The sequence below is a fragment of the Heteronotia binoei genome, chromosome 1 (genome assembly GCF_032191835.1).
Source record: "Heteronotia binoei isolate CCM8104 ecotype False Entrance Well chromosome 1, APGP_CSIRO_Hbin_v1, whole genome shotgun sequence".
NCBI classification, from domain to species: Eukaryota; Metazoa; Chordata; class Lepidosauria; order Squamata; family Gekkonidae; genus Heteronotia; species Heteronotia binoei.
This window is the reverse complement of record NC_083223.1, coordinates 66,947,460-66,963,731: the sequence shown is the minus strand read 5'-3', so window position 1 is coordinate 66,963,731 and position 16,272 is coordinate 66,947,460. Positions and strand designations below refer to the sequence as shown.

At 42.9% G+C, this 16,272-nt stretch overlaps 1 protein-coding gene across 1 annotated transcript in view; it reads left to right on the top strand.

Annotated features, from left to right (window-relative positions):
- Positions 1 to 16,272, top strand: part of LOC132569389 (protein eyes shut homolog) — a 219,377-nt gene that overhangs the window by 84,262 nt on the left and 118,843 nt on the right. Inside the window, exon 3 of the mRNA XM_060235435.1 lies at positions 12,775 to 12,968. Within this exon, the coding sequence (XP_060091418.1) occupies positions 12,775 to 12,968 (194 nt within the window). The remainder of the gene's footprint in view (positions 1 to 12,774; positions 12,969 to 16,272) is intronic.

The following is a 16,272-nucleotide window of genomic DNA, read 5'->3' as shown; positions in this document are numbered from 1 at the left end:
TGTAACTTATGAACAAGCCTGATGTGGAAAGTACTCTGCCCAGGGTGCCTGTAATGTGTAGACTGGCCTTTTGTTAGATCCGTCACCTCTACAATTACCAGTTAGAGTAGAACAAATGACAGAGAAATTATTTGCATAGTCATATGTGCCCTAGTTGTCAGCATAAAGGTGGTAGATGTGCCTCTTTTTGGTTCTTTTTGTTTCCACATGTTTTCACTATGAATTGTTTTCAGTCCACCCATTTTCATTGGTAGATCATTTCTGTGCTTCCCTATTCGTAATGTGAATTTACATTTTTTGACGTTATTATTGTGAACAGATCCCAGCTCATAGGCTGGGGTTGCCAGAGCAGTTTCTGTGGACAATGTCATTGGAAGTTATCCAAAACATGGGGAAGGCTCTCTATTTAAAACAGGGGCTAAAGAAAGCGAACGGCAGTCAGATTTCTGGGGAGCTGAGTGGACTGCCTGGTTCTACTGCTGAGAAGGCAAAAATCTCCACATCTTAGCCACAGATAGGAAGGAGGCAATGAATAATGGGAGGAAGAACGAGCAAGTCCAGATTATAGGAAAGTCCAGTTTATGGGTAGTCCAAATGAAGCAACCAGAAAGTCCAGCTAACGTGCATTAGTACTCCCCCCCCCCCAAAAAAAAAAAAGGATTATGCATAATCCTACCCATCAAAAATTGTTCCCAGAGTTTCTGGTACCATTTTTTTTTTTTTTTTTTACCAAAGCTCCCATGAGGGATTTCCAGTTTCTGGCAATGACCAAGCAAGCAGAAGCATTAAATACCAATTAGATAACAGCTTGTAAAATTGGACTTTAATGTTCCAACAATGGGATTTGTTGGAGGGAGAATTCTATATCTGTTTCCAATCAGATTCTGAAAGGGCAAATTTTAAAGAACTGGGCCATTTTTTAAAAAATACGGTAAAGGGTCTTTATATATTGTTGTTAGTAATAATTTATAAAGGACAGAAACCACCCCTCGTTTACCATCATTCTCATTCCAAATTAAGTCCTCAAATAGGGGTTAATGGCCAGAACAAATCCTTGGACCTGATCAAATTAGTGATCAAATTTTTCAGTTGAAAATATCGAAACCAAGCAACCTTAACTCCAAATCTTTTATCTATTACGGTTTTATCTAAGATCATCCCATCTGTAATCCAGATAATGATCATCAACAGACCAGAGTATCTCCATTCCTTAAATTCACTTAAATCCTTCCCTGTTGGGGGACCAGTCCTGATTAATGAAGGTCTTTAAAGGAGAAATGCCTGGAGCGAAGATTTACCTATATTTGTCCCAAGTTTTAAGCACATTGCTTAGTAGGGGGTTGGGCTATAATTGAAGTAAATTATTATGTAAAACAATATAGTAGCTAATGGTTAGAAACTTGCTTTTCAGCAAAAAATGAAAGGCTATATTCTCGGGAAGTTAAACTCTGCACCTATTACTGCATTCTGCACTTCTTCCTATGCTCCTGTTGAAACACAGTCCTAGTATATGAAGGAGGGTTACGGCGTGAGTGCAGAGTGCACAGAAAGGAGAAAGACTCTAAGCTGTAGAATATTATATTACCCTTTGAATTGTATTTATAATTTCGTTCTAAGAAAAATGCATGTGGATAATTGTATGTGGAAGTAGAAAGAGAAGATAGAGACAGAGAACATAGAGAAAGGGAAGCGGAAAGAGAGAGAGGAATACAAATGGCTAGGCTAGAAGTAGAACGAGAAGATAGAGAGAGAGAACACAGAGAAAGGGAAAAAGAGAGAGAACATGAGGGAAAAATGTACAGTTAAGTCGACTGGTGTCTCTTCTCCCAGCCCTGAGGCTGAAGAGGGGCTGGGGTAGCCATAAGCTGCATATAGAAGCGATCCAGTGAGACCGCGAGGCGCGCTGTTATATCAGCCTTGGTACAGAGATGAAATGTTGCTCAGCTTGTTTACTGCAGATGTCAGGTATATGATTTGTGCTTTTACAGGTTAGATATGGCCTGATAATAATGCACAAATTGCACTGGAAAGGTTAACATCTCCTTTTTGATTAAAAAAGGTCCATTTTCAGTCTGTACAGCATCCTACAACAGCGTAGATCCTTTCCCCCTAGATGTCCAGTCTGATGCTTGTTTGAATTGAGCTGGAACTATATTTATTTGGAAGGGACAGCATTTCACCTCTGAGTTTTGTTTCCCTGGAAGAGTTTTCACCCTCAGATGTTTCATTTTGTCTCTTTCATTATGGCTTTAGCCTTTACCACATTTGGTTTCTCTGTTTTTGTTTTTACACTTCTAGAGGCACATTTATATAAAATAATTTCTGCTCCTTCTTACAACATATATGTCTAAATATACCTGGACATTCTAAAATACTATCTGTGCTAGCAACTCTCCAATAATTAGAATGAGCCTATGATAGTGTGCTGGTTTTGATAATTTTCATATGATACAATGCACAGCATGAAATCAAACTAGTGGAGAAATAGGGAAGAACAGATGAATTCCCTGAAAGAAAGAAAAATGGTATATGGAAATTGGCTTTGGGGATGACCCCCCCCCCCCTTTCACACTGTCTCAGAAGGAGTTGTTAGGGAAACTGCTCTCAAAATGAGATTGGGGAATTAGATTGAGAGACAGCTGGCCCAATAGGAATCTTTGTTATCTGTGTATACCAGGCTCAACCGTTCAGATAGTCAATGCTCAATAAACTGGACTCTAATTTAATAAAAACCAATTGTAATTTATTTAGAATAATAGTTCTTTCATACAAGGTAAAAATACAAAACACTCACACATTCACACAGGTCTAAGGAAATACAGATAGATTGATAGGGGTAACATATATGGGTAGACAAACAGGGTCATATTTACCATCGTCGTCTTCAGGGAAGGTTTCCAATGGCGACTTAAGAGGACAGGGGAAATGGACCCAACACTGTGGCCAGAATTGGGGATGGATCTAGACAGCGGGTAATAGGGGTTGCTGAATAGAAAGCACACATGAGTGGAGTTGGGTCAGAGGTTAAATAGACTCTCTTAGACCCCTTAGGTGCTGGGAGGTCTCGGGGAGGAGCAGGGGGAGGCTCTGCGATGACCAAGAAGGCTGGACATCCCTTGCTGACACCTAATTGGATGCCAGTTTTGACCAATGAACTTCACCTTAGTCTGGTGAACCTGGAAATTTCCAAGCTGCAATGCTGCTTGGGGCGGCTCCAAGGTATTAGACTGGGGTGAGAATGGGAATGGCTGGATACTTAAGGTTAAATGGGATTAGCTGGGAAGGTGACAATAGGGAGTCAAATGCTGGCCTAGGTACCACCCGGGTAAGACAAAAGACTTGATGAAGACAGGAGATGTCCTTCCTCTTATTTCATCTTCTGCTGGGCAAGGTTTATTGTTCTGGTATTGCTGAGCAATTAGGATCAACAGTGGAGCTATTAATCCATTCATGAAACAGATGGGTTGCTTGCAGGCTCAGGGTGTGTACGTGTGACTTTCCCACTAAGAAGGAATGAGTCTAGCCTGGCAGGGTATGCTTGGATCAGGAAAGCAAGATGGATTCTGCTGTTGTTAGCTTTAGGTCCATGGAGCCAGGCTGGAAACATGGTGGCCTGGCTTCTTCCACTGCAGTGGCCAAGACTGGTCACACAAGGAGCAGCTGGAGCATGTCTGTAGTTCTGGCTAACACTCTTCAGAGATGTAGAATGCAAAGCTGAGGCTTATAGTATCCACATAAGCCTTAGAAACTGCAAGCAAAGTCCACTTCTTAGAGCAGATGTGTGAGAGTCAAATCTCCAGGCACCCTGGCAACCACACTGGCGATCACGATGTCCACATGTATGAAAAGTAGGGGGCTTTTCCTCACAGAGTGTTTAGTTAACCAGGCCTGACCTTAAACTGGCTAGGCCACAGCTAATTAGCAGGAATAGGGAAGGTTCCTTAGAATACTTAGGGATAATCAACAAATATCCTGAGGTGTCAAATGTGATGGGTTTTTAGAATAGGCCATCACACATTTTATGGCACATTAGGGAAGACTGGTGAGCCTTGGCACATCTCAGCACATCGTGTATGTGTAAGGATAAACTAGGCTGGCAGAAACACTGGCCAAGTTTGGTTCGAGGGTGGACCTACCTATAAAAGATAGACACAGGGTGTATGAATCCTGAGTTTAAAATATAAACAAAAATCACTGTTTGGGGTCTTTACTTCCTGGAATGGTATTAGGAATCTGAGTTTCTTAGGGAAATGAAACTATTCTCCCTGAAAATCCAAATTCCACTCACTGTGTTGTTAGGATTGCCAAGTTCACCACAGCCTATGGGGGGATTTTTTCATATGTGCATAGTGCACGCAGCGCAATGACATCACTCACAAGTGATGCCATCATGGTGGCAACATTGTGTGTTGGATGCTCTAGCAATTTGGAAAGAAAACTCTATTGTACCATAGAGTTTTCCTCCCAAATTGCTAGAGCGTCTGGGAAAACCATAAGAGTTTTTCTGGAAGCTCCTAGAGCACCGGCGATGTCAGGAGGGGATCCCCCCACTGGCCAATGTAGGCCAGCAGGTTGGGGACCTCCAAACTGGGATAAACCCCGCTCAGGAGCTTGGCAGCTTTGTGTGTTGTTCTTTGATTCTGCTTGTTTTCTGAGGCAACAGCATCCTTCCTTCCAATTGGATCCTGGAAAGGATAGACCATGCCCAATCAATCAGCTTGGCATACAAGCCACAAAGCTGAAATGCACTGTATGCATGCACACTTGTTGTCCTTTCATTCTGCTCTTTTCCCAGCCAATAGCATCCTTCCTTCCAATCATATCCTGGCAAGGGTCTAGCATTGAAATGATTGTAGTCCACAGTGCACATGCACAGAAATCAACTACTTTTGGGGCCCCAGTAAAATGGAACTGCTGTGCTGCATGTGCTTGAGATTTGGGGAAGAGGGAAGACTGTGTTTTGTGCAATGTTGGTGGCATTATTTACAATGATTGCTGCATGGAAGACCCTCAATTTGCTGTGCACTGAAAAGAATGGTATCTGCAGTGCACTTGCACAGAAAATTGTTCCCAAAATCCTGAAAAAATCCTGGGAGAAATACTCCATGATGGCATAGGAATTGCTCTTTGAACTTTGGATCTTTCCCGACCCATACTCATGAATGAAAAGAAAAGTCTGAAAAGTTTCACAACATCTTGTATACATTTGACTGTGTTCTAGCATTATAGGATTTCGTTTTGACTGCAGTTTCCTTCCATACTTCCCCAGAGAAATCAGTGCCATTTAACTGGTGCCCTAGTTAAGAAAATCTATTCTACCTGTTTTGTATCAGCCTATATTAGTGATTAGGAGGCTGTACTGCAAAGAATATCTGCTTATTACAGGAAAAGGTTAAGAGGCTTTTGGCCTATGCTCTAGAGAGAGATCAAATTATCCTAATTTCTGAGGAAAAAGCAACAATACTTCAGTTTAAGCTGAAAATGGTTCCTGAAGTCATAAAAGACCAGGTTTATGCCAGGTCATAGTAATATGTAATAGACCTGCAGCTGTCTTTGCTTTTTTAAAAATATAAATATAAATGTCTAAAGCTCTCTCTCTTTTTTGCTGTAAAGCAAATAAGTAGGATAAATAAAAGAACATAGGCTTGCCAATCCCCAGGTCCCAGCGGGGGGGTCTTCCGCTTTCCCAGTCTCCTTCCCGCCCCCCAGTCAGCTGGCCGGTGGGGGGAAGCCCCACCCCCAAAGCTACCATGTGATTTTCCCCCTCTCCGGAGGCTCCAGTCTCTGATTGGAAAGGCTTCCTCTTGGGATGGGCTGTCTGTGTTACTTGGAAGAAGTTGGCTGCAATTTGCGAGTAGAGAGGCCAAGCCCTCACTTCAGAGTCACCAGAAAACGGGGAGGGGAGGAATGTCTGCTGAGCACTTCATTATTCCCTATGTGGAGATCGATTCTCATAGGGTATAATGGGGAATTGATCTGGAGATTTCGGGGGTTCTGGGGGAGCTGTTTTTTGAGGGAGAGGCACCAAATTTTCAGTATAGTATCTAGTGCCTCTCCCCAAAGTGCCCCCCAAGTTTCAAAATGATTGGACCAGGGGGTCCAATTCTGTGAGCCCCAAAAGAAGGTGCCCCTGTCCATTATTTTCTATGGAAGGAAGACATTTAAAAAGGTGTGTTGTCACTCCCTTGTTCCTGGCTCCACCCCCAATGTTTCCTGGCTTCACCCCCAAAGTCTCCTGGCTCCACCCTCAAAGTCCCCAGATATTTCTTGAATTGGACTCGGCAACCCTAAAAGAAAAGGAACTTCAAAACATCACCCACACCTAAATGTCTTCTCGATACTGAACTGAAGACTCCCATTTATGACAATAGCACTAAATCAGCATACATTTGTCAATAGCAGTCTGTAACATATTTGTTCATGAGGAATGCTAGGCCATGCCTCATATAAAGAATTCTGTTCATGACAGACATTACAATTTGGCATATTTGCTTCAAAGGCTAAAGAGATGCCTCTGTCCCAGCTATTGCAACATGCTTGTAATCCACATGGTGAATAGTAGCAAGCGTCATCCAGCTCACATTTTTCTTTGACCATTAAGTTTAGTCAGTTTCTTACCGCTGAGTTTAGCCAGTTTTGGAGGAGCTGTGAAATAATTAGAAGGGTGATAGCAAAAACCATTAGTCAAGAAATACAGGAATAAATGACTTCAAGAAGTCTAGCATGTCCTCTAGCAAATTCCCAAAGAAGTGTCTTAAGTGTGCAGAAAATGTAGAGCTAAATTCTCAAAGCCTTTGAAGCTAATTAAGTGTAAATATGACCATGCCTACTCTCTAGAGATTTCTGGAATTACTGGCTTGTGAGTTTAAGTGCTGAAGAAATATGTACTTTGTAATTTGTGTGAACAATGTTATATAATATTTCCTAGTTGGGGACTACAGACAGAATATCATCATGACTGAACTCTAGTTCAGTCAAGATAATGATGGACTGCAGTCTATTGCCATTAAGTATTCTTTGGGGTTAGCTTTATCAGTCCTATCATAGGTATATAAAGCCAGCTTTGTGCAAGTCACATGAGGCCAAGAAGCAGATTTTTAGGAATGTCAAAGGAACAAAAGATAGCAGAAGAAGTAAGACCACACCAAATTGGATTGTATTTACTGGAAATGATTAATTCCAGACAGAAATTAAGCTTCTTAAAGTAGTGAGTACTCTCACTAAATCAGGATCTCTTGAGTAGGTTATTAAGGAACTCTTACCAAGAGTTCAATTTCTAGCCCTCCCTCCGCACATGGCAGGCTCAGGGTGGATTACAACACTATTAAAACATTCAGAAGTTAAAATATAGTCCATTCCTGAAAATCTACCCATTTCTAAACAATAAAAAACATTAGATGGAATCAGCTACTTAAATTAATGTGCCAGAGAAGACTCTGGTTGTGTGCAACTGCAGATGGAGCAAGATAGGTGAGTGGGAAAACAGCTATGATTGACTAAGTAGAGCAGCTAAAGCAGAACAGCTAAAGCAGAGCATGGGAGGCCATAGTAGGTGAGTTAACACCACCTTAACCATAGGCTTGGCAGAACATCTCTGTTTTACAGACCACGTGGAACTGCATTAAATCCCTCAGGACCTGGATCTCACTGCAGAGAGTGTTCCACCAGGCCAGCACCAGAGACAAAAAGGCTCTGGCTCTGGTTGAGGCTAAGAGTCCATTTTGGGGGCTGGGAATCACTAGTAGATGTAGGTCAGAAGAATGCAAGGCCCTTCAGGGGATGTATTGAGAGACATGGTTCTGCAGATTTGTTGGTCCCAGTCTTCATAGGGCTTTAAATGTTAAGACCAATATCTTGATCCAGAATTCAATTGGGAGGCAGTGCAGCTGGTGTAACACCAGATGTGTACTCTCACTGATGTCCCTGTAGGGGTTTTTTTTGTAGCAAGAACTTCTTTGCATATTAGGCCACACCCCTCTTATGAAGCCAATCTTCAAAGAGCTTACAGGGCTCTTAGTGGAGGGCCTACCGTAAGCTTTTGGAGGATTCGTTACATCGGGAGGTGTACCCTAATATGCAAAAGAGTTTCTGCTATAAAACACCCCCCAATGTTCCTGTAAGAACATGTGCCACTGCATTCTGGACCAGCTGCAGTTTCTGGATCAGTCTCAAGGGAAGCCCTGCATAGAGTGAGTTCAGTAATTCAACCTGGAGGTGCTTGTTGCTGCAGCTATGCCACAGGGTGAGGTAGGAGACCAGTTGCATTGCCTGCTGCAGGTGAAAAAATGCAGATCTGGCAACTGCTATGACTTGGGCTTCCATTGAGAGTGAGGCATCCTAGATCATGCCCAAACTCTTTACTGTTTGTCCAGGTGTTAGTGGCACTCCATCAAGAGTTTGCCCAAGCCATGACCCAGGTACAGGAACTTCATCTAAGTTGGATTCTGCTTTAACCATACAGCCATGGCATCCAGTCCCCTGGCCAGAGTGCCTGGGGTGGCATCCAGCTGGCTGTCCATCATCAGATACAGCTGGGTAACATCACATACTGGTAACAACCCAGTCCAGATCTCTCCGCTACCTTACCCATAAATGGAAAATTCAAAACTGGGCAGTAGATGGCTGGATCCATAGATCCAGGGATTTTTTGCCTCTTTCAAAATTCCTGGAAAGGCCCTAGAGCTCAGGGACAACTTTCATTACCCATGATGGACATGGGCCCAAGGGGCAAGTGGTGGCTTCAACCATGTCCTGGGAGAGTTGACTGAAATGGTCCATTATTGGGCCTGAAGATGGCCAAGAGGTCTCCAGTTCCCTTACTGTAAACAGTTGCTGGCAAGTCCTGGCACAGTGACAAGATTTTATCTCCAAAATAGCTTCCAAAAGCCTCACAGCTAACAGTCAAATGAGTATCTTTCTGAATTCCCTGAGAAAGGGATGCAAGTGACCTGATTACCCTAAACAACTGAGTTGGGTGACAGCTTGCAGATTCAATGTAAGTTATACTTTTGTTATTCAGTTGCACAGTCGAGTCCGACTCTTTGCGACCCCATGGACAAAGTCACGCCAAGCACTCCTGTCTTCCACCATCCTTCGATGTCTGCTCAAATTCATGTTTGTTATATCAGTAATGCTGTCCAGCCATCTCATCTTTTGCCGTCCCCTTCTTCTTTTGCCTTCTGTCTTTCCCAACATCAGGATCTTCTCCAGTGAGTGCTCCCTTCTCATTTGGTGGCCAAGGTATTTGAGCTTCATCTTCAGCATATGACCTTCCGGGGAACAGTCTGGGTTGATTTTCCTTAGGACTGACTGATTTGATCTTCTTGCAGTCCAAGGGACTCTCAAGATTCTTCTCCAGCACCACAGCTCAAAAGCATCTATTCTTCTGCACTTGGCCTTATATAGTTATATAGAACTCCATCTTTGTGGCTTTCAAAGCTACCTCATAGACTTTCATAAACATTCTACAAGATGAGAGCCAGTTTGGTGTAGTGGTTAAGTGTGCAGACTGTTATCTGGGAGAAATGGCTTTGATTCCCCACTCCTCCGCATGCACCTGCTGATGTCACCTTGAGTCAGTCACAAGTTCTTGCAGAGCTGTAACTCCTCAAGAGCAATTTATGTTAGAGCTCTCTCAGCTTCACCTACCTCACAGGGTGTCTGTTGCGGGGAGGGGAAGGGAAAGGAGATTGTAAGCTGCTCTGAGACTCCTTCAGGTAGTGAAGGGTGGGATATAAATCCAATCTCTTTTTCTTCATCATCATCATCATCTTGCAACTTCATCACAAGTCCACCATCACCCTTGCTCTGGACCAGGGGTGGCCAATGATAGCTCTCCAGATGTTTTTTTTGCCTACAACTCCCATCGGCCCCAGCCAGCATGGCCAATGGCTGGGGCTGATGGGAGTTGTAGGCAAAAAACATCTGGAGAGCTACCGTTGACCACCCCTGCTCTAGACATCTCAGCTCCCTTTCATCCTTCATATCTCCTTGGTGTACCAAGGTGCTAGTCTGGTCTGTGAGAAGAGGGGGTGATGGGCAGTGATTTTGTTGATGGCTTCAGAGAGACAGTCATGCCAGACCTTTACCAATACATTTAACAAGTTGCCAGAGGAATTGGGTCCTGCAGAGCAGGTCTCAGATTCAGCAGGAGCTCACAGGGGCATAACTATTGAACCTTTCTGAGTGTTCCCCCTCCTCCTCCCCACCTACCTTGTCCACTGAATAGCAGGTGCAACTGCATAACAATCCCTAGATTAGTAGAATGAGCAGTCAGCCAGCCACCAGGGGCTTTGCCACGCCCCCAGCAGCCCTCATTAACTCCTGGAGAAGCCCACCCTCTCTCCACTTCTTATGTGATTTTGGGCAGCGGGTGGTTTGCTGGCCTTTTGACTGGGGAGGTGGCCCAGGAGAGCCTCAGGCCCGCAAGGCCTGCTTGGGCTGGCTGGATCTCTAGCCAGCCCAAGTGAGCCTCGCTCACCCCAGGGCTCTCCTTTTTTGCATCAGGTGGTTTATTATTGGGGGCAGGGTATGCTAATGAGCTCCACCACCTATTTTTCTACAAAACAACCCCTGCTGCAGAGCATTCTGAAAACCATTAGGATCCAATCAGTCTCTGCAGGTGAGCATAAATCAGCTCACTGCCTAAACAGGGAGGGACTAGGATTCCTAGACAACCCTTCAGGACAAAGCAGTCCAACCATCGCAATGCCTCAATTGCATTAAATTGTATGTTAACATTTCCTAATGAAAGGTTCTTAGTTCAGACTGAGCCAATTTGAACTAGTTTGACTCTGTGCCTAAACTCCAGTTCAGTGCTTTAACTAAGGCTGCCTCTGACATGCCTCCTCCCTTCCCAGAAACCTATCCTTTCTCCCCCCGCCCCCACTTTTTTTTTTTTTTAAATATTCCCAGGATGCTGAAACTCTCTTCTTCTCACTGTTGGTCAAATCCTGTTAGATCACACTTGGCCGGCTTGGAAAGGGAAAAATGTAATTCTACTCATGATTGCAGTGTAAAACAGAAAATCAGAAGGCATATATATTTAACCCATTTCCATGGTTCCATATGAAGATGGCTTTCTTATGGTGACCATTCTTGTTTGCATCAATTTACCACAAAAATACCCCCCCCCCCTTAGTGTTTCAGCTGACCTAGAAATAAAGATTCATGATGGCAAAGAAAAAGTTCCCTGGTTCTCTTGGTAAGCTGTTTCACATGGACAGCTTCGAAATGATGGCATCTGAACTGGCCTCAGAGTGATGGCTATTTAGTATGCACTACCTTGAAGAATACTATTGTGGAGGCTAAGAGTGATGTGAATATGACAGAGAGAAAATATGAAGGTTTATGCCTTTCTTCTGCGCTTATGTGTGGCAAAGCAGATAGAACGCTGGGCTAGGAATGGAGAAACCTGGATTCGTATCCCCACTGAGCCATAAAAGTCTCTGGGTAATCTTTGACCAGTCTCTTTCAGTCTAACCTCTACCTCACAGGGTTGTTGTAAGGACATCAACAGAGAAGGTGAGAACCATCTAAGCTACCTTGAGCTTCTTAGAGGAAGTGCAAGATGCACAAGATTAGATAGACTTTTCTGTGGTACTGTTAAGGATTAAATCATGTCCACAGAAGAACCATACTAAAATCTAAAACGAGGGGGTATTTACTTATTGTTGATTACTGGGAGAGATGAAGCATATGAAAATAGAACAGGACAGAGTACACTGGTACTGAGTTAATTTTGTCGCTTTGTTGGCTGAGCAATGCAAATGAGAATTAGTGTAATTTCTAAAGCTATTTTTTACATGTTTTACTGAGGCTTCATCGTTTGTGAAACAAAGGAACCTTGGAATGAATTTCAAAATAGCAAAGAAACAATGATGCACCACTATTAACTGATAATGCATGTGGCTACTATTCATTGATAATGAATGTGGCTATGATATATCTCTCCTGTAAAGACTGCAGATTAAGTAATACCTTGGTAATAAAATGAATGAAGCATCCTTATCCCCCGACCTTGTTTGTTTCTTCCTATACGTCTTTCCCTCTTGAGCCCAGCTCCTAGCAACCAATTAATGCAGCAAAATGAAAAGTAAATCAAGATTTCACTTAATCATGACACTCTTTTGTGGTTCTTTTGTCCTTTTTGCTCCTGTAGTTTAAATAAACTCATATGGACATAACATATGCAATGTCCTGCAGCACATTCTTTTTTACCGACAACTGTCACAGAAATCTTAACATTTATTAGAGGCTGACAAAATAAATTTGCTCTTGTAGTTTTAAGACACAGTGGTTTAAACGTGATCTCTATTCCTATCATCTCTGTCCATATCACTAGTAACTCAGAGTTCCTGTTTGGAACTGCTACTTGGGCAAACATTAAATCACTTCGTAAGCTTCTAACTCGCCTGAGATCATATATGTTACATGTATTTCAAAGAGCCATCAGTAGAGATCATTATCTTCAAAGAGTGCAAATATCAGAATCAAAACAAGTGTGGTTCTGTACATTCCATATATTAAGAAAATGTGCCAAAGATGGTTCCTATCTATCTATTTATTTGTTTGTTTGTTTACTTTCAATTTATATCCCACCCATTCCAAACAGGGCAGCTAACAATCATAATAAAACCAACATCTCAATTTCAGATTTATTTAACAACTTCATATGTATCTTTGATCTGTAACACACTGGGGGAGCAAAATGTGAATTTGGACTTTTTTTTAAAAAAAAGCTTTTTAAAAATTTCTATATTTATTTTTGTTAAGGTCCATTTTGCAAAGAGCATCTGGCACCATGTAGTTCTCAACCATGTCAGAATAAAGGATTGTGCCACGATCATCCTTCTGGATACAGTTGCAATTGCCCTGCAGGATTCCAAGGTCATGACTGTGAAGTTGACATCAACGAATGTTCATCAAGACCATGTCAAAATGGAGGCACATGTACTGATATGCCAAATGTAAGTCTAACTTGTCAGAGATTTACATTAAGAGAAGCCAAGTTATTCTGTAAACACCTGCCCAATGTTCACATTTTTTCTTTGTATTCTAAAACTAATTCCGACAATCATTTCTCTGCATGTGGCATTTATATTTGAAACGTTGATAATAACTGCTATAATGTTTCCCCTGCTGTCTGTACTTGATTTGAGTTCTCCAAAGAAACGAAATTGTTTGGGTACTTCTACACACACACACACACACACACACACACTTTTTTTAAAAAAAAAAACCATGATACTTGCTACACTCTTCTTTATTAGCTATTGATTTCCCCCCACATTGTTGCATTTTCTTATTACTTAAACTGAAGTGTCTATTGAGAAGGAAGAAAACATCTGATAAAAGCAGAGTGTCCTGATCATAAGCACCATGGTGCTCTCCTCCTCCTCCTCTTCTTCTACTACTACTTATGTTAGTGTAATTTTAAAAGGTTCAAATATTACAACAGAATACATTTCAAAGGGAAACCTTTGAAAGCCAGTTCAATACTGCTCTAATAGCCCTAAAGAAATTAAGACGCATAAGTTGAATTAACTGAGCCACCTGAACTTACTGGGGATGTACCAAGGATTATAATATGAACCGAAACCAACAAGCATTATGACACTGTCACCATTAGGCAGCCTGACCAGCCCTGGAAACCCCAAGTTAGAAAGACCCAATAAGTAACAGAGCAATCCTGAGGTGTGCCTGTGCCATAGTGGCTGGTCGTGGTGTAACTATGGTGCCATTATTTCAGTCGACTTGGGGCCCCTAACCAGCCTCCAGTGCCTTGGCTGCATCCTTTTCCATTCTGCCATCATCATACACCGTTGCTTCTGCTTGCTTAGGGGATGCGATCATACACAGTTGCATCTGCTTGCTTAGGGGCCGGAAGAATTCTCTGACCCCTCAGCAAGCAGAAACAACCGGGCACTTTCAGAGCCCAGAAATGAAACTTAAACTCCCTGTTGCTTCTGCTTGCTTAGGGGCTGGAAGAAATCTCTGACCTCTCAGCAAGCAGAAACAAGGGAGCACTTTCAGTGCCCAGGACTGAAAGTTAAGCTCCTTGTTGCTTCTGCTTGCTTAGGGGCTGGAAGAAATCTCTGACCCCTCAGCAAGCAGAAACAACGGAGCATTTTCAGTGCCCAGGACTGAAAGTTAAGCTCCCTGTTGCTTCTGCTTGCTTAGGCGCTGGAAGAAATCTCTGATCCCTCAGCAAGTGGAAACAAGGGAGCACTTTCAGTGCTCAGGACTGAAAGTTAGCTCCCTGTTGCTTCTGCTTGCTTAGGGGCTGGAAGAAATCTCTGACCACCGAGCAAGCAGAAACAATGGGGCACTTTCAGTGCCCAGGACTGAAAGTTAAACTCCACGTTGGGCTGACGTTGGGCTAGAGGGTGCCTGCAAGAAGAGGCCATTCTGGCCCTCAAGTGAGGCGGCGGGGGTAGAGGGGGAAGATGGCTCCATTGCAGACAGGGCAAAGTAGGGTAGGCTGGCGCACACAAGTGGAGGTCCCAGCTGCAGTGGAGAGGTGATGTTTGCTTGCAGGGGTTTTCTGGCCTGCAGCACGTATCTAAACCACTGAGTGGGTGGAAAGGACTCACCTTGGGGCAGCTGTGAGGAGGGGGAAGGCTGTATGGCAGCGAGCTGGCAGCTTTCCTCCTCAGCGGTGGTAGGAGAGAAGGCCATGGAGGTTGGGGCCACTATGTGCCCCCTGAAAAAAATCAGGGGCCCCCAATTTTTCAAATCCTGGCTATGGGGCTGGTGGTGGCAGAGGCCTGAACATAAATACTGAAGAGCATGAATGAGAGAACAGAGCTTTGAAGAATTTCATCGTTCAGGTCCCATACAGTTTGAATGGGTACCAAGTATTTGTGCATTCAGAATGAGGGTGACGGAAAAAATTTTGAGGGTTCTAAAGCAAGAGGTTCAAGTGGAGACAGTGGATTTTAGGAGAAAAGAACTTAAGTATTCAAACTACAGAGAAAGATCCTATCCAGACACTGAAAATAAATTCAGCAAAATTCTACCCTGTGACCTATTCACTATGCATTCCTTATATTTTTTATTAACATTCATGACATTTACCAATTACATTTCTTTAACACACATTCCAATACTTTGTTACAAAGGCATTCTAACCCTAAAGATAACGGGCATACTCATGGCAGGCAACTGTGTCAAAGCTGTAGCTAAACAGGGCCTAGATGATCAGTGAACAAGGCATTGACTTTGGCAGAGGACATTTTGGGTCCCCAAAAGTATTACAAGTTCATTCTGAAATTGGTTGTGAGAAAACATGAGGCTCAGCCCCAGTTTTTAGCACTATTTTTTTGTAGATTTTTCCAGCATTCATAAGAATTGGCAACATTCAGATGAACTATAATTTGTTCAAGAAATATTTAAACATCCTTTCCACTTGTTTTAAATTATATTTAGAGAATTCTGTCAAATGGGAAACAGAATAGATGATGCCATCTCTTTTCATATTTTTATGTAGCATGTATATCTTGAAAGCTAAAGAGGGGTGGGAAGCAGGATAAACCTTTAAACATGCTTTAGCTCTTGTTTTGTTCCTGCCTGGGGCTGTGTAATGGTTTTGTACCATTAAAAAAGTCCCCTAGATGTGATTTTTCTCATGACATTTTCACATGGTGAATATTTTATAAATGAAGCCTCAAACAGGCATAGCTAGAATTCATTCAATGTCATTCTATACCACCTCATAGCTTAAAGTTCACATTTCTTATGCTGGATTTTAGTTTTTGTTTTTTAAAGATTTCAGTAGTTACCCTGACATAGGGTGATTCTGCACAGTCACTTAGCATGGAACAGGCTGAAAAAATAATTCGGAGTGTGCAAAGAATTTTCCATATGCAGATCTGGATCTAGCATTTGATCTGGGTTTTCCAACCAGCAATCTGGGTTTTCTGAACACCTCTTTTTTCAGGTTTCCCTGATTTGATTCGGATCTCAAACAGGGGCTGTGTGAGCAGAATTCTTACATCCTGTGTGATTTATCCTGCCCCTGGCCTGGTGATCACGCCCTTCATCCCTCCCCCTCTGACATGCTTGTTGTGACGTGGCATGGCGAGAGCCCTAGACCCCCCCCTCCCAACACACACACACACAAATTCACACAAACACTCAAGCCTTCCTCGTTAGCGGGAAGCCCTTGAAGGGCAACAGAGCTGCGCTGCTGTGGGACGACTGCCTTCCACACATACACAAACACCCCAGCTTCCCTCAACAGTGCTGGGTGGCTGGGCTACTGTGCAGTGT